The sequence below is a fragment of the Hevea brasiliensis genome, chromosome 6 (genome assembly GCF_030052815.1).
Source record: "Hevea brasiliensis isolate MT/VB/25A 57/8 chromosome 6, ASM3005281v1, whole genome shotgun sequence".
NCBI lineage: Eukaryota > Viridiplantae > Streptophyta > Magnoliopsida > Malpighiales > Euphorbiaceae > Hevea > Hevea brasiliensis.
In genome coordinates this window covers 73,657,277-73,676,783 of record NC_079498.1, presented here as the reverse complement: position 1 = coordinate 73,676,783, position 19,507 = coordinate 73,657,277, and the positions used below count along the sequence as shown (strand labels likewise).

The 19,507-nt window shown below is 36.1% G+C and overlaps 1 protein-coding gene across 3 annotated transcripts in view; it reads right to left on the bottom strand.

Moving 5' to 3' along the window:
- Positions 1-218: 218 nt before the first annotated feature.
- The window catches only part of LOC110666849 (uncharacterized), a 58,440-nt gene continuing 39,151 nt past the window's right edge, over positions 219-19,507 (bottom strand). For all 3 annotated transcript variants that reach the window (XM_021827488.2, XM_021827490.2, XM_021827489.2), the window contains exons 26-39: positions 18,908-18,977; positions 17,653-17,802; positions 14,346-14,411; positions 12,356-12,500; positions 12,220-12,284; positions 12,044-12,109; positions 11,245-11,338; positions 2,125-2,161; positions 1,957-2,014; positions 1,682-1,792; positions 1,288-1,355; positions 989-1,055; positions 842-910; positions 219-548 (exon numbers count right to left, since the gene is read on the bottom strand). In XM_021827488.2, coding sequence (XP_021683180.2) covers positions 459-548; positions 842-910; positions 989-1,055; positions 1,288-1,355; positions 1,682-1,792; positions 1,957-2,014; positions 2,125-2,161; positions 11,245-11,338; positions 12,044-12,109; positions 12,220-12,284; positions 12,356-12,500; positions 14,346-14,411; positions 17,653-17,802; positions 18,908-18,977 — 1,156 coding nt within the window. In that variant the 3' untranslated portion in view covers positions 219-458. The remainder of the gene's footprint in view (positions 549-841; positions 911-988; positions 1,056-1,287; positions 1,356-1,681; positions 1,793-1,956; positions 2,015-2,124; positions 2,162-11,244; positions 11,339-12,043; positions 12,110-12,219; positions 12,285-12,355; positions 12,501-14,345; positions 14,412-17,652; positions 17,803-18,907; positions 18,978-19,507) is intronic.

Here is a 19,507-nt window from a genome sequence, read left to right as displayed (position 1 = left end):
TACACACACCTATTTAGTTAGCATAGAGCATAATTGTAGGAATTTATATCCTAATTAACTGCATAATTATAGGAACAATTATATATAAATTTGCACCCTATCATTATTGGAATATAAGAAAATTCTTCTCAAATCTCTTCAGCTATGTCTACCTCCACAACGACTAACTTGTAACTTGATGAAACAAGTAGTAAATATTTGAAAAGCAAGAAAAAAGATTCATCAAAATCTATTGTTGTAATTTAGTTTTGTCGCAATAATGTATATTAAGTTGCACAACACAGAAGGGAAACGAAGGTAAGGGATTTGGCAAAATATTCATCAGACATTGAAAACATGTGCGGCTTTGTTCTTTGTTTAAATAAGCCTATAATATTGGAAAAAGGGGAGAGAAAGAGGTTACTCCATTTCTTCCCTAACAATAATGTTAACATAACAAGGCTATAGAACTGCACCAATCAGCTCAGTTGTGATGAAGCAGATGCCTCATCTTCTTGTCTCTCCATTACTATACGTCTCGATGGTGGCCCGACAATACTCAGTATCACCTGCAAAACCAAAATGAGAAAATATACGTTATTGGTTCTAGGAATATTCTTCAACCTTTTTTTTTTTTAATCTTATGGTATAGCACAGTTCCTCTATGTTTCTCTCTGTACCCATCAGGGAAATGACAATTGTATAATAGCATAACAAAGAGCACAGCGCCTTCTTTTTCTTAATAACAAAGAAGCACCAATACAGGAAAGAAATCCCCATTTAACAGAGGGTTTTGATGGGTGCATAAAGCTATACGGAGTAGAGCAATCATTATGGTAACAGGATATATCAGTTAACTTACTGGTAGAAATATTAGCCCATGCAAGAAACCAATAATGATCAGTGCCAGGTACATTTGGAAGTAATAGACCTGCAAAACGCCCAAAGTCATTTTCACATTTCTGATCCAGTTAGAACTAGTCAAGGATTAAAGAAAAGAGGCAGAGACCACAAAAATTTCTGATCTTGAGAAGCAAAGGACAATGACTCCAACAAGCTTCGTGAAAGTAATTCCACTGCCCAAAAAAAAGAAAAGCAAAATTATCAGTTAAGTGGTTTAATGGCCACAGTAAATCCCAAAACATGGACTATAACAAGAATGGTGAAAACAATGGTGAACAAAAGAATGCTCACTCAAGTTCAAGGTTGATCTTCTACTATTAACAAATACTATATTAAAACTGATTAAGCAGCAGTCATGTCCATACTCCACAATTCAACAGGGAAAATAAAAGTGCAAGGTCAAACCTAAGGACAGAAGCTCCCATAGTACTCAGAGCCTGCTTAGCCCTATGGCTCCTATCCCCTTGACTTGCCTGTATGGAACAGAAGGTTGTGGGATTTAGCAAATTACGGGTAATTGTCAACAGTAAATAGATCGTCTGAAGTCATATCAAGGAGAGTAGGTGCGAAATTGGGAATACAGTAACCCCTTAGCAGGTAAATGTAATGCATATTATGTTCTTTATAACACAAAAGAATAAATATCGGGAAAAAAAAAAAAAGAAATCCAGACACAACTCTGACAATTATGAATTATGCAATCCCATGCCCCAGATATAGCTACCACCTTCTCCAAGCCTCCAAAAGCAGAATTTTAAAACAATGCAGAGCCTTAGGTTACAACTGAATTGATACTAACCAAGAAAGCATGTGCAATATGTACACAAAACTCAACAGCAATTCCTATTGACATTATAAGGTTTACGACGGAGACAGCGTTTAGTTGAATATCCAGAACTGCCATTATACCCTGCAGTGTTATTCAACATGAAAAGTAAATATCCTCATGAACATGCAGTTGAAATTGAAGAAAAGAAATACACGAAATGATTAGGAGAAAAGATAGCATTTTTTATTGGAACACACACACACACACAGACTCCCAGGACAAAGTATCATCTTTAGATGTCATACCATTAGATCGACAACAATCATCAGCAAAACAAGTAGAATGATAGCAGAACTCCAAAAACTGCATTCAAAGGCAATCAAAGAGCATCCAAATTAAAAATGAGTTGGTTGAGGATAACAATAGTGCCTTAAACAGTAGGTGCAGAAAAGGGCTAGCAAAAGAATTGAAACCTGGAAGTGATAAGCAGGCAAACAATAAATATAGCACCTGCAAGGCATTAAATGACAAACAAAATAATTAATACAGCTGTCACAACCTGCAAAATCACATATTGCCAAAAAAAAAAAGAAAAAGAAAAAGAAAAAGAAAAAGTAGGGAAAGAAAGAGGGACAATTTAAAGCTAAAAAAATGAGGGTACATCAATGATAGAAATGCAAAAGAACAACATCTCAACTTGAAGAGAGGCATAAGGTGGAAAAAGAAAACAGAGAGAGGAGGAGGAGGAGGAGGAGGAGGAAGAAGGGGGGGTGGTTGGTTTTGGGGTGTGTGTTGGGGGTGGGGTGGGGTGGGGGTGGAGGGGATTGGTGGTGTGGGTTGGTGGTTGGCACGTCTATAGCAAATAGTAGTGTGAAACATTGTAGCAATTCTATAAATTCAAGTAGCAATTCTATAAATTCAAGTGTCAAATATTTGTAGAAATGGATGAAAGGAAAATCTGCTCTTAAAAGAAAAGATTTTTAACAAGATGAGAAAATTATCTTGCCAAGCAGAAACATGGTTTAAATTAAAAAGATCATGTAAACCTACCACATAAGCCTCTTAATTTTTTGAGTTTTACTATTGAGCCCTTGTATTGTATTTTTTAGACACTTATGTTCTATCATACAAAGGGATGGGTGAAACGAGAATAATGTCAACCTAGAACTTAAGATGGATGAAGTATTGAAATGCAATAAGAATACAGGAGTTCTATGTGATTGCAGGACACTTGCTAAGTTGAAAAGGAACTGCAATTCAATCAGATATGAAGGCAATAAGTATTGGTTATTGAAGAAACAACACATAAATAATAAATGAACAACACATAAATAATAAATGAGCACAGTAGATATCAAGATGCTCAGATGAGGTCCAGAAACACAAGGATAGACTGGACAACGAATTAATACATTCACAGGAAGATGGAAGTGGGACCTATTGAGGAAAAGTTGTTAGAAGGGAGATTGAGATCGTTTGGATATATACATCATAGACTAACAAATGCACTAGTACAAAAGACTCAGCACAATGAACTGCCTATACACTAATATGAAAGATCAAGCACAATGAAGAAGCAGGACATAAGAAAGTACACTTAAGATGATGTGGAGGGAAGTAGTGAGAAAGGACTAAGTGGCTTTAGATCACTTTTGTTATAGAAAGTCAATCATTATATTATTTCTCTGTATATTTTGTATTCTGTACTCCTATTTAGGAATTCTTATTTAGGATTTCTTCCTAATTAGTAGAACACAATTATAGGAATCAATTGTATATATATACCCATGTACAGATTAATTGATATTAAGGATAATCATCTCTTTTTACATGGTATCAGAGCAGGTCATCTATCTAGGGTGATTATTTGTTCTCACCACCCAGCTCAAGAGAGACCTTGACCGCCGACCGGCCTTTTCGACTCCGATCAACATCACCAGCGTCGCCTCAATCCCCTTATTCCACCACTGTGTGCTGTTGCCTGATCCAGTACACCATTAAAGGACTTCTGAGGTTTGGCTCTCAGATCCTATTTCGGTATTTGCTTGATTTGTGATTTTGGGTTATTTTGCTACTGTAAGCACTTTGGATTATCGTTTCGGTTAATTTTCTGTCTCAACAAATGGCAGACAATAAGAATGTTATTTCTGATGTGATTCCGGTGATGACTAAGATCACGGAACACAAACTTAATTATTCGAATTACCTGGAGTGGAGTAAGACTGTTAGGGTCTATTTGCGTAGCATTGATAAGGATGATCACCTTACTAAAGATCCACCTACTGATGATACACAACAAACTTGGCTAAGGGAGGATGCTCGGTTGTTTTTGCAGCTTCGGAACTCGATTCACAGTGAGGTAATTAGTTTAATTAATCACTGTGAATTTGTTAAGGAATTGATGGATTACTTAGAGTTTACGTATTACAGTAGCGGAATATCTCCGTATTTATGATGTTTGTAAGGCATTCTCCGTCTTTGAGAAAGAGAATAAGTCTCTCACGGCTTATTTTATGGATTTTAAACGGGTATATGAGGAACTTAATGTATTGTTGCCTTTTAGTTCTGATGTGAAAGTTCAGCAGGCCCAACGGGAGCAACTAGCTGTTATGAGTTTTCTTGCAGGCCTTCCTTCAGAGTATGAGACTGCTAAATCTCAGATTCTCTCCAGTTCTGAGATTTCCTCTTTGCATGAAACGTTCACACGGGTCCTTCGTACAGAGAGTACCCAATCGTCACAGCCTGCCAGTAGTGCTCTTATTAGCCGTAATCCAAATGGACAACAGGGTAATAGAAGAGGAAGTAGAGGAGGAATTACAGGCAACAGAAGTAATCAGCGTAATGGAGAGGCTAGTTCTAATCAGGACTCAAGAGGAGTCATTTGTTATTATTGCCATGAGCCTGGCCATACAAAATATAATTGTCCGCAACTTCAGAGGAAAAATCAGCGATCACAGATGGCAAATATGGCAGCAGAGGATTCTACAGTATCTTCCTTTGAGAAAACTGTTTTGGTATCTGCAGAGGATTTTGCACAGTTTTCCCAGTATCAGGCATCTCTAAAGCCTACCAGTTCCCCTGTCACTGCGATCGCTGAGTCAGAAAAATCCACTACATGCCTTGTGTCTTCCTCATCCAAATGGGTTATTAATTCTGGTGCGACAGATCACATGACAGGTAATTCTAGTCTTCTATCTGCTTTTCAGTCTAATCTCACTTCCTCTACTGTTACTTTAGCTGATGGTTCTACTTCTTGTGTCATGGGTTCTGGAACTGCGAATCCGACTTCGTCAATTTCTTTGTCATCTGTTTTGTGTTTACCAAATTTCTCTTTTAATCTACTTTCTGTTATTAAACTTACTCGTACCTTAAATTGTTATGTTTCCTTTTTTTTCTGACCAGTGTTTATTTCAGGATCTTGTGACGAAGCAGATTATTGGTAGAAGACGTGAGTCAGGTAATCTCTACATTCTGGAAAATCATGTACCGCGGTCGCTTGTTTGCTCCAGTACCTTAACACCTCTTGAAGCTCATTATAGATTGGGCCATCCTTCTTTGTCTACCATGAAGAAGTTGTGTCCTCAGTTTCAGTCTTTATCAGTACTAGAATGTGAGTCGTGTCAGTTTGCAAAACATCATCGTTTGCCTTCTGTGTCTAGAGTCAACAAACGGGCTTCATCCCCTTTTGAGTTAGTTCATTCTGATGTTTGGGGTCCTTGTTCTGTTACTTCTAAAACTGGATTTCGTTATTTTGTTACTTTTGTTGATGATTACTCTCGTGTTACCTGGTTATATTTAATGAAGAATCGTTCTGAGTTGTTTTCTATCTTTTGTGCCTTTTGTAATGAAATCAAAACTCAATTTAATACTTCTGTGCGCATATTAAGAAGTGACAATGCCAAAGAATACTTTTCAGCACAATTTCAGTCTTATATGACACAAAATGGCATTCTTCATCAGTCTTCCTGTGTGGATACCCCATCCCAAAATGGTGTGGCCGAAAGAAAAAATCGGCATCTTTTTGAGGTAACTCGTGCTCTTCTTTTTCAGATGAAAGTTCCTAAACACTTTTGGGCGAATGCAGTTTCTACGGCATGTTTTTTTATCAATCGTATGCCGTCTTCTGTCCTTAATGGGGATATTTCTTATACTGCTTTGTTCCCTACAAATCTTTGTTCCCTGTTGAACCCCGTATTTTTTGTTGTACCTATTTTGTGCGTGATGTTCGTCCGCAAGTTACTAAATTGGATCCAAAGTCTCTCAATGTGTCTTCCTTGGGTACTCCCGGATCCAAAAAGGGTACCGCTGTTTCTCTCCTACTCTTAATCGTTATCTTGTTTCTGCAGATGTCACATTTTTTGAGTCCACTCCATTTTTTCCTCAATCATCTGTGTATGAGAGTCAGGGGGAGGAGGATGATCTCTTAATATATACTGTCCAACCAATGTTTAGTCCTCTCTCACAGCCTGTTTCTTCTGTCTCTAGACCTACTCGACCTCCCGTTGTTCATGTTTATTCCAGGAGATTGGAGATTCCTAACTCAGATCCTCCACCAGCTACTTCGTTGGGAGATCCTGTACCTCATACTGATCATGATTCTGATATAGACTTACCCATTGCTCTTCCTAAAGGTAAACGTTCATGTACTTACCCTATCTCTTCTTTTGTTTCTTATAATCAATTCTCTTCTTGTTCTCGGTGTTTTGTTATTTCTTTAGACTCTGTTCCTATTCCTAATACTGTTGGTGAGGCACTGTCTCATCCTGGCTGGTGTGCTGCTATGAAAGAGGAAATGGAGGCTTTAGATGCTAATGGTACATGGGAACTGTTGCCTTTGCCTACCGGTAAGAAAGCTATTGGTTGCAAATGGGTATTTACAGTAAAGGTAAATCCTGATGGTTCTGTGGCTAGGTTAAAAGCACGTCTTGTAGCAAAAGGATATGCTCAGACATATGGGGTTGATTATTCTGACACTTTTTCTCCTATAGCTAAACTTACTTCTGTTCGCTTGTTTATCTCTTTAGCAGCTACATATGATTGGCCCCTGCACCAATTGGATGTCAAGAATGCTTTCCTTCATGGTGATCTTCAGGAGAAGGTGTATATGGAGCAACCACCTGGGTTTGTTGCTCAGGGGGAGTTTGGTAAAGTTTGTAGGCTTCGGAAGTTTCTTTATGGCTTGAAACAAAGTCCTAGGGCCTGGTTTGGGAGATTCAGTGAAGCAGTACAGGAATTTGGTATGCAAAAGAGTAAGTGTAATCACTCAGTATTTTATAGGCAATCTGAGGCTGGTTTAATTCTCCTGGTAGTCTATGTGGATGACATTATCATCACTGGGAGTGACTCTGCGGGTATTTCATCTCTTAAAACCTTCCTCCAAACCCAGTTTTAGACCAAAGACTTGGGATTATTAAAGTATTTCTTGGGTATTGAAGTTATGAGAAGTAAGAAGGGTATTTTCTTGTCTCAAAGAAAAATATGTCCTCGATCTATTGACAGAAACAGGAAAATTAGGTGCTAAGCCTTGTAGTGCACCAATGACTCCAAATTTACAACTGTTAGCAGGGGATAGTGAGTTGTTTGAAGATCCAGAGAGATACAGGAGATTGATAGGAAAATTGAACTACCTTACAGTCACTCGTCCTGACATTGCTTATGCCGTTAGTGTGGTAAGTCAGTTTATGTCTTCCCCAACTGTTGCTCATTGGGAAGCCTTGGGACAAATCTTGTGTTATCTGAAGGGCGCTCCAGGAAGAGGTTTGTTATATGGTAATCATGGGCATTTGAATGTTGAATGTTTTTCAGATGCCGACTGGGCTGGATCTAAGGTTGACAGGAGATCAACTACTGGATATTGCGTTTTTGTTGGAGGAAATTTGGTGTCTTGGAGAAGCAAGAAGCAGAGTGTAGTTTCTCGATCTAGTGCTGAATCCGAATATAGAGCCATGGCACAATCAGTATGTGAGGTAATGTGTATACTTCAATTACTAGATGAGACAGGTTTTAAGACCCCCCTGCCTGCGAAATTATGGTGTGATAATCAAGCTGCTCTCCATATTGCTTCTAATCCGGTATTTCATGAGCAGACCAAACATATTGAGATTGATTGTCACTTTATTCGTGAAAAGATTCAACAACAGATCATCTCAACAGGATATATCAAAACTGGAGAGCAATTGGGAGACATTTTCACAAAAGCTCTGAATGGAGCTAGGAATGACTACATTTGTAACAAGTTGGGCATGATTAACATCTATGCTCCAACTTGAGGGGGAGTGTTATGGAAAGTCAATCATTATATTATTTCTCTGTATATTTTGTATTCTGTATTCCTATTTAGGAATTCTTATTTAGGATTTCTTCCTAATTAGTAGAACACAATTATAGGAATCAATTGTATATATATACCCATGTACAGATTAATTGATATTAAGGAGAATCATCTCTTTCTACAACTTTAAACCAAGTAGAATGAAGGAAACCAAACCATGTAACCAACACAAACTAATTTGAAATTAAGGCTTCACTGGGTTGAGTATTCGAGATTTTATTTTATCAAGAAAGAAATGAGAATACACACGAAGAACAAGGAATCCTCCTATAGAACTCAATGGAACCTATAAAACTCAACAGAACTACAAATAAAGCATTAAAACAAATTGAAAAGTAATGCCTTCCAATCAAGTAGGATAACACTCAAAGATTGCCCCTGAAAAGCTTTGGAAGCACAAGGTCAACTAGAAGCCAAAAACACCACCAACATTTTGGCAACATTCCTGATATGAACTTGCCTAACTCTACCTTAAAAGCCAACTTGTATGGGAGGATTGCAAACCCATATATAACACTGAAGAGCTCCCTTACTGACTGATGTGGGACGCATCATTCTCAACCCCTTTAGATTGTATGTCCTCGTACAAAGAACCGAGATCATGGCACACCAACCAAACAAGTTAACGCTCTAATACCAAATAAAATGACCTTACCTAACTCCACCTTAAAAGCCAACTTGTAAGGGGAGGACTGCAAACCCATATAACACCCAAAACCTCCCTTGCTAACCGATGTGGGATGCATCAATTCCCATCACCAATCATGCAACAAGTGATACGCTAGTCACAAGATAAAGCTTTAAGGCCTTCATTTCTAGAAACAACAATTACTATTCAACTCTTGGAAAATTGCCAAAAAAATAAAAGCCCATTAACTTGAGCGCACTATAGCCTTCCAAATTTTGTTGGATGAGTGAAACTTGAAAAGGATAAATATGGTAGATGATGTACAACCAATAACACTCAAAGGAAAAAGGAAATAAAAATTTCAAAACTCTTATTAATTATCAATTGTCAATAATAATTATAATAAACTCTACAAAAATACATAGACAACATACGCATTTATAATATAATAACTAGTCCTACTTCAACAAGGATCAAGAATCCCAAAATGAGAAAATACTAATCCAATCTATTTAGGAATATAAATGCGACACTAACTAGGAAAATAGTAAAAGTAATATAACTCTTTAAATATTCCTAAATAATAATAGAATTCCTAAACTTCCTAATAGCAATAGAAAACGTGAATTGAAGTTTTTTTTTTTAAGATTTTAATTTCACAATTAAAAACAAAATAAAAATCATTCCTAAATCTATTCTTCCTTGATTGCATCAAAAGACTTTTAGGATTTACAGGAAAAAAAAAATTATTTAAGGAATCCAATAACCAAACCTTCCATTTGCTCTATTAAGCAACTGAACAAGATCCAACATAATTTATAATGAATATCTTTGCCATCCCCCTATCATTAAGATCTCTATAATAAATGAAAAGGTTAAGAAGTTTAGTTACCATCACCAAAAACTTGCAAAACATGGGTATTGTGTAAAGCTGAAATTCTATAAAGATAAAGATAAAGATGAGCAAAACGGTTTCTAGCCACATCAAACATCTTCCCAAAAACAAATATGAGAACCATCACCAACTTTGTACTTTACAAAATGAAAGACGATATAAAATATTGTTAGATTTGTTATTATCCTAGCAAGATTTGGAAGATTATTCCTCGATAGGACAGAAGATTATTTCCTATATTAGGTTTAACTCCTATTATATCATTATTCCTAAATTAAGTTGAATTCCTAATTAGATTAGGATTTAGGGGACTAGCACTATAAATAGAAATATTATGAAAAGGTTTTGATGTGATAGTTTTTTTAGTGTAATTAGGTTGATGGGTAGTTAGCTTTGAACTTGTAATTATTGATTATTTGATATTAGTGGAAGAAAGGCATCATCCCTATATTAAGTAGGTGAACCGCGTAAATTGTGATGTTTTGTGCATTTGTTTTACTTCTTTGAGATTTACATGCTTCCGTAGTTCGCAACAAATAAGTATAGAAAAGATAATAGAAAATACCAAGGATATGAATTTCCAAGGGCTCTTATGGTTAACATTTACTCCTACCATAGCATCACAACCTTCCATTTAAGCCATACGTATTCTTTGCAACCCTATCCCTAACGGAATCAACCTCTAAAGAAAATCACCATAACCATTTACTAGTTTGAGCAGTGTTTTGCCAATATCTAACCCTCAAGGTTTAGACATACAAATCTGCTCCCAACTAACTAAATGATCTTATGTAGACTCACAGCTCTCCCTACTCCAAATTAATGAAAATCTCATATCACCTTTTCAATATTATCCACCACACATTCTGGGATTTTAAACAAAGAGATAATACAAAAGAATACTAGATAGGCATGCCTATATTTAAGTAATACGTACTCCTAGAAGGGAAAAAAAAAATTCCAAGAATCCAACATCCTTGCAATCTTAAAAACCACGCATTCTAGGATTACCACTTGGGTGCAAAAATGATAAAAACAAAATTCATTCTTTTGCCTGCCACCCCTTTCAACAAGAACTCTTGAAAAACTTGCACTACATCATTCTTAACAATATCCTATCACTCTTGGAAAGAAGCCAGATAGAAATCATAAGGACCTAGAGCTTTCTCCTCGTCCATTTTGAGGACAGCTCCTTACTTCCTCAAAATGGTTCCCCAACCAACTAGCCTTATCTCTATGAGTGACTGAGTCCTTCAACTTGTTGATTTCAAGCTAAGAGTGTTAATTATGCCAGCAACTAAATATAAGTAGATAAATAGAAAATGGTTGCTAATTATGGCATATCTATTGTTAAAATAGATAATTGGCCACTCTGTGGTGAATAAAGCCCAGATCCAAAATTACTGAATCTTCATCATTCTCATTCTACTTGTTTCCACATTGAAATTAAAAGAGCTTTCTTAATAACTTTTTTTCCAGCATAGACTTTAGTTTACTACTTATCAAAAATAAATTATTTCTCACCATTGAAAGTTCAATCAAGTGCAACAAATATTAAGGTTCAATGGAATGCAATTTCAATTGTGAGCTCAATAGAATAAAAGATCATAAAGTCTAAGGGCCATGCTTTGTTGGAGAGAGAGAGAGAGAGAGAGAGAGAGAGAGAGAGAGAGAGTCTTGTAGAAGGAATAAAACAGGACATGCCGATCTAAATTATCACAACAGTTTGTAATACTAACCAAGGGCTATAGCAATATTGATCAAAGCTATCCTCCAAATATCCAGATATTGCTCAAAGAAGATGTAGAACACAGAATATGGAAAGATGTTGATCTGCAGCAAACAAGTAATAACAAAGAGCTTTTATTTGTTCAGTTTCAACCTAAAAGAAAGAATGAAAAGTACAACAATTGGAACAGAATCAAACAAGTATATTTGCAGAACAAATGTAAAGAGTCTCTGGAAGAATGCACAGCCAAATGATGCAGGGGGAAAGTTGAGTCAGGACCAGTACTAAGCGAATAGTCTAAGGATCCTATTAGAGTAGTTCATCTCAAATTGAAGACATAGACATATCTGTGCAACTCAAAACCATCATTAAATCAACATCATGTCAAGTATGGGATGCATAATTAGACCATAATTTCCAGGGAACCACCAGTGGCACCAATATAGAGCTCTGATCAAGAATTCAATCCATGAAAAATACACACAATCTATAGAATGATCACATGATTGAATATATTAGTTAGAATTATAGCTTACAAGAAATTAATTTCCTAGTCTACAAGCATGTTTATTTAATTTCCACATAGGAGAGAAGCATTAATGAATGAATAATAGAAAGCAATCAACATATTGCAAAACAAGGAAGAGCAACGAACCACAAGTAAAAGGTATTTCAGCCACAATATGGACAATTGTAAGGCCATATTTTTCTTAAGGTTAGTCAAATCTCTACTCAAAAAACAATATTCTTAAAGCTTAGCCATAGAATCGTAGAATCTAAAGATAAAAATACAACAGCTGAATTCAAACCTTCAGAGAATCAGATATTCTTGAACTGAATTCCCGCGCAGCTCGCATTGCATTAACATAGTCACCCTGAGGAAAATGAGAGCCATCAAAGAAAAAATGGATGTTGAACAAAATTTATGATAAAATAGTACTTGAACTGAATTCTAAGACCAGTTCTTTTAAAGGCATTGCAATACTTGTTTGTTAAGCGGTGTGTGATATGTACGAAACTCTGAAGCTTGTATAACACCAGTCTCATAACCTGAAAAGCAGTTGAAGCCAAAGATGTCAAATGGAATACTTAATGAAAGAGAACATGTCAATCTCACTAACCATTTAGATCCACACTGTTGGTATAAGCCCCATGACCACCCTTTGCACAATCAGCAGATGGCAGAGCATTTAGGAACCATGGAAGCTTCTCCCTGAATTGCACTGTAGATGGTCGGTTGTTAATAAGATCCGAATGAAGGAAACACTGGAAGTGGAAACAACCTTAGATGTTAGAACCTTAAAATCCTTGCATCTGGGATGACAGTTGGTAGCACTCAAGTAATAATTAACATCTTCTGTTCTGCCTTCCATATTACATCAGCTACTGAAGTAATACAGAATCTATTTGGTAAGTGTTAGGAATTTAAGAATTAGAAGAATGAGAAAGAAAGAAAGAAAGAGAGGGAAGAGAACAACAAAGACTAAATCTTTATTATATTTTTTTCTGTCTTTAATAGAATAGAGATCACATATTTATATATGTTATGGATAGTGTTGACCTTTGTACATAATTGTATAGATTTAGATTCCTAATTAGTTAGGATAGCATAATTACCTGTTTTGATAGGAAGAAAGGTGTATATATTTTGTATCAACTCATTGTGAAATACAAGAGAAAATTTCCCCACAACATGGTATCATAGCAGGTCAAGGCCCGAAGTCAGTTTTAGTTCAATTTCCCAATGTTGCCGCTACATTTCAATTTCGGGTTTCAAATGCCAATCGGATGTCCCAGTTGCCACTTGAGGGGGGAAAGTTGAAATATCACTTGTGGGAATAAGTCCCACATCCATAGTGTACAAAAAAATTAAAGGGCATGTAAGTGTTGGTAAACAAAACCAAAATGGCATAGGCCATTCTGGTGAATATAAGCAGTTTCAGACCCAGTTTAACTTGTAGCCTGAGAGTTTGATATTCGCACTCCTATCCTAGGTCCATAATTCTCAACAATATACAAACATCCCTAAAATCATTCTAACTAATTAGGAATACAAATATTTACCTAAACAGGAATATAAACCCTACACTAAATAGCTCTACTACTTAGGAATATAAATTTCTACCTAAATAGAATTATATAAAAAACATATTGACTTTCATAATACTTCCCCTTAAGTTGGAGCATGGAATATCATAAATTCCAACACTTTCCCTTGATGAGATTCTTATTGAAGCCTGTAACCCCCTCACAACATAACTAAATACAAAAACACCTACACAAAGGCACCAAAACACAAAGCAACTCCCAGGATTGCATTTCCGCTCCATAGGTAACGCTGGCAAGGAAATATTTACACAATGTAACTCACAAGGTTGCACTTCTCTATCCAAAGGTGACACCGCCGCAGAAAAAGACAAAACAGCAGGTGAATCTTTACTCAAACAGCTCACATGATTGCAATATAATGGCTGTCCAAACTTGAATAAACCTTTAAGGAAATTTCAAAATGGGGCAGTAGCTAGGAATGGCTCAAAAGGGACATAGTAACAAAACAGAAACTAAAAGTTCATTTACATAAGAACTGAAATCAATACAAAAATAACCCAAAATCTCCACCAGAAAAATGACAGCACATACCAAAATCTCCTCAAAAATGTTCCTATGAATAGTGTCGTGAACACTACCCATGAACATACCTAAGCCCCAATGAATCAAGAGCTCTTATACCACGTTAGGAATTTAAGAATTAGAAGAATAAGAAAGAAAGAAAGGGAGGGAAGAGAACCACAAAGGCTACATCTTCATTATATTTTCTTCCATCTTTAATAGAATAGACGATATCACACACACACACATATATATAAACATCCCTAAAATTATTCTAACTGATTAGGAATATAAATCCTACACTAAATAGCTCTACTAATTAGGAATACAAATCTCTACCTAAATAAGATATATCTAAAATATATAGATTTTCCATAACACACCCCCTTAAATTGGCCCAACACTAAGCAACTAATGTTTAAACACCAAGCCAAACACAGAGCATGTGTGTGTGTGTGTGTGTGTGTGAGAGAGAGAGAGAGAGAGAGAGAGAGAGATTACCGTTGTACAATCTTTGCAAACTCCACCTAAACCACAATAATCCTCATCAGGTGAGCAGCAAGGTGGCTGAAAAAAAAAAAAAAAAAAAAATCTTTACATCACCAAATTGCTTGTGCATCATAGTTTTATACTCAACTTAACTCAACTAAACCTTTATTCCAAAAATTTGGAGTCGGCTATATGGATTCGTTTTCTCCACTCTAAAAGATTTTGGGTTAAATCCTAAAAAATGTATAATGCTTCTAGGTCATGTTGTACTACTCTCCTCCAAGTCAATTTAGGTCTACCCCTTTTTTCCTTTCTATCCCCTAACATAATGTGCTCTACTTGTCTAACTGGAGTCTCCGTATGTCTACGCTTCACATGACCAAACCACCTCAATCTCCCTTCTCTCAACTTATCCTCAATTGGCACCACTCCTACCTTTTTTCTAATACTCTCATTACGGACTTTATCTAGTCTAGTATGGCCACTCATCCACCTTAGCATTCTCATCTCCGCAACTCTTATCTTAGACGCATACGACTCCTTCAGTGCCTAACACTCACTACCATATAACATAGCCGGTCGTATGGCTGTACGGTAAAATTTTCCTTTCAACTTATTGGGAATCTTGCGATCACATAAAACTCTCGTGGCACGTCTCCACTTCAACCATTCGGCTTTAATCCTACGACTAAAATCCTCTTCACATCCCCCATCTACTTAAAGGACTGAGCCGAGATATTTAAAGTGATTACTTTGGGACAGTACCACTCCATCCAAACTAACTCCTACCCTATCACCAGTTTGGCCTTCACTGAACTTGCAATGCATGTATTCTGTCTTCATTCTACTTAACTTAAAACCCTTTGACTCTAGAGTACTTCTCCAAAACTCTAGTTTTCTATTGACTCCTTCTCGCGTCTCATCTATCAGAACAATATCATCCGCAAACATCATGCACCAAGGAATACTCTCTTATATATGTTTCGTCAATTCATCTAAAACTAATGTAAAAATGTAAGGGCTTATAGCTGATACTTGGTGTAATCCAACTGAGATCGGAAAATCTCTTGTGTCCCCTCCCACTGTGTGCACAATAGTAGTTGCTCCTTCATACATATCTTTCAACACTTGTATGTACCTAATAGATACCATCTTTTGTTCTAACACACTCTATAAGACATCTCTTGGAACACTATCATAAGCCTTCTCCAAATCAATAAAAACCATGTGTAGATCTTTTTTCACATCTCTATATTTCTCCATCAAGCTTCTAATGAGAAAGATCGCTTCCATAGTTGAACGACTGGGCATGAAGCCAAATTGATTAAGAGAGATAGAAGTATCATGACGTAATCGATGCTCCACAATTCTCTCTCACAACTTCATAGTATGACTCATGAATTTAATTCCCCTATAGTTTGAGCAACTCTGTATGTCTCCCTTATTTTTACAAATAGGTACTAAAATACTCCTCCTCCATTCATCAGGCATTTTCTTTGAGTTTAGAATCTTATTAAATAATTTAGTTAACTATGCCACTCCCATATCTCCCAAACACTTCCACACTTCAATTGGTATTCCATCGGGTCCACAAGCTTTACCCACTTTCATGCTCTTAAGTGCTTCCTTTACTTCTAAATATCTAATCCTTCTAGTATAATTCACATTCTTTTCTATTGTTCTATAGTCTATATTCACGCTATTACCATTTTGACTATTATTAAAGAGATCATTAAAATAATTTATCCATCTTTCTTTAATGTCATCATCTTTCACCAAAACTTTTCCTTCTTTATCCTTGATGCACCTAACTTGATTGAGATCTTGACATTTCCTTTCTCTCCTCCTTGCTAATCTATAAATATCTTTCTCCCATTCTTTAGTTCCAAATTTCTCCCCTTCTTTAGTTCCAAGTTTTATAAATAACAATATTACAAAATGACATTAAAACTCAGAACAAATTTACCTAATACATGGTACAAAAATAATTCTCTGAAATGAACTGAAAAGAAAAGAATAGACTACCATTACCCATTTTATTACAACCAAAGTATTGTCCTACCATACTTTAAAAGCATACCTTATGCACAAAGCTCATAGAGTGCTAGTCTAGCACCTCCACTAGGATAAGGTGGGCGGCTTATACAATTGTACACAATTATGGCTTAGGCATGAACCTTCTTCCAGGTAAATGTCCCAAGAAAGGCATGCCTCACAAAACTTCACCACACCAGTGGGAATCTCTTTCACCAAAACAGGCCATCACCATCACTACCACCACCACCAGACTCAAACCTCCTTTTTACCAAATCCAATATCATGCACTTTAAAGTCTCTCAAAAGGCCATTGTTGTTGCTACAAAGTCATGGCAATCCTACCAAACCACCACCTGTGGAGCTACCACAATCCTTTCATCTCTAGCATCCATGCACCTCAAATCATTTCTCTCTCACACACACACACATACACACACTGGTGTAAACCAATTGGGAGGATGGATGGCCATAGCAAATAGGATAATTACAAAAAGAACATCCAAAATTTGCTAATCATGAGCAATAGAATTTGAAGCCCTTCCTCCAAATTGAACTTCGATAATCCCAAATTTGATCATAGCATATCTAATGTCAAATAGAACCACACTCTCAACATCATTTTCCTAAGCATTAATCAAGTTGGCAATGTCCTTGCAATCACTTTCCACAATAACACTTACAAACCCCAAAGGGTGAGCAAAATCAGGCCTTTCATGACTACCAAGTACTAAGATTGTTAAGCTCTCTAAATTTGATTAAATAATTCTAACATCTTGAGATTGTTATGAACATTAAGTCTTCAATGAATTTTGCTGAAAATTTTATTTTTGTGCATCTGACTTATCATGGTGTGCATGGTATGTGCCTATAACTTGTGCCTTGCACCTAGACTTCAAGATTCCTTTCCACATTAGTACACCTTGCATCCTTAATGACTATGGGTCCTACAGCATTACCCTTCTGTATTTTCATAAAATGACTATTTTCAGGCTTCAAAACTACCTCCACTAGGATGCTGTTTAATAACCTTACCCATCGAACTATTAACAATTAAAACTTCTATGATTGGGTCATTAAAAAATGCATGCCAACAATAGGTAACTATTTAGTATTGAAACTAAACAAACATCCATAAAAGAACATATGAGAGAGAGATTTCAACATTGAAAACTAAATTTTAATTGGCAACAGTACAATAGATGTCTTCCAGCAAAAGAAAGAAAGAATTAGAACTTCCAAAAAAAAAAAAATTAAGCATATGGCACATGAGCTAAGCACCAACCTGATCATCTGGTGGGCAATAAGTACCATTTATAAACTTTCGACAGCAACCAAAAGCCTCTGGTGATATCCACACCAAAAAATCATCAAGCCATGATGCAGCAGGCTTTGCAATGTAACTTGATTCAGGAATTAATGAGGCTCTTGATATCTGCAGCATAATGTATTCTACATATTCATATGTTCATATATGGAGTAAGTGTTTTACAGTTCATAATGAGGAGAACAGAATTTTCACATTTAGCAGCTGCACCATGCAACTCTTAAGGCATAATAAGGCCTTGGAGAGCGTATGACACTATAGAGGTAAAATTACAAGAGGACATAACTGTAAAAATAAAGAAGAAGAATAAAGGGAAGAGAATTTGAATGAATTGCTTGATTATTCCCTCAAGCATCTTGGGGTATATATAGACATAGATATAAACTAAGAATAGAATGTTATAATCATTGCATAATTGCAACACACGATCACTCACATGATTATAACACACAATTACTCACATGATTAATCATACAGATTATATTGTAACAATAGCAATATTAATACCAATAATAAGCAATGGGGCCACTAATAACATATTTTCTTATTTTAAAATAACACTATATCTTCCTACCTCAACTATTTTAATAGCTGACTCAACAATGTAATAACACAATGTATCTCACTAGTTCCAAGTTTGTCACAACTCACTACCAGCGAACCCCTAATCCCAACTTCAAGGGTTCAGCTATATGAATCCTTCTGTGCCAGCTGCTCTGTCCAAACTAATCTTCTTCTTAAGAATAGGCCTACCTAACTCACTCCCAAAAGCTAGCACCACGGGGAAGGAGTGTTCAAGGCTTTATAAGAGGCACATTACCCCCTATTACCAAACCGATGCGGGATATTTACACCTCTATTTACTATATCACTAATATTATTTTACACTGTTTCTAACCTTGTTCTGAGTAATCCTTTTTACAAGCTCTCAACAAATGGCCAAAGATTTTTTTCCTGCCCCAAAAACAGCCCGTCACTTCTTGATCCCAACTATAACAAGTCCCAATAAATATAATCAAATGCGTAAATGTCGTATAAATGTGAACCACAGGATGATTTAGTAACTTTAAAACAATAATAAATGATCATACACATAATATTTTGAAATCAGCCAAGCAAGATGGATTGAAAGAACATATATATGCAAATTAAGGTAGAAAAAGTGCTACTTAGCATCCAATTTGCAAGTAAAAAAAATTGACCATCTTATTACCTCATTCAGGAGTGAGTTTGAATCACATTGGCTGATAGAGCATAACTGGTTTGTATGTCTTGATTCAAGGCTGAATAAGAAAGTTGACATCAGACCAAACTATTAGAGAATTTCATATTATTGTATGCAATTGTTAGTCAATAAAAGCAGCAATCAAAATATTGCAGCAAAAACCTTTAGTGACTAAAGGTGAATAATTTTCCTGTACTAAGGGTCAGATAAACCTCCCTAGAATTAAAGTCTAAATTTCCATCGACTTGGGGTGCTAGAACATTATATATTCTGGTAATTTTCCCCTCGAGCAACCAAGTTGTTTTCCTCAAATGAACAGCATTTATTTATCCCAACTACACTACGGCAGATTCTTCTTCGATGCATTTGTAGCATTGGCCCATAGTACTCATGCACGCCCAAAATAAATGTAAGAAATTAAATTTGCAATTAATCCTTGAAATTTCCTCTCCAATGACCAAGAACTTCTTTTCATTACCTAAATTTCTCTTTGGTTCCTTATTAGTTCATTCCCTTCTATTGAATATGTCAATTTTAGGAAAATATTTCTCTTAAAGTCATTTTCCTTGAAAATGGCTTAGTTTTCCC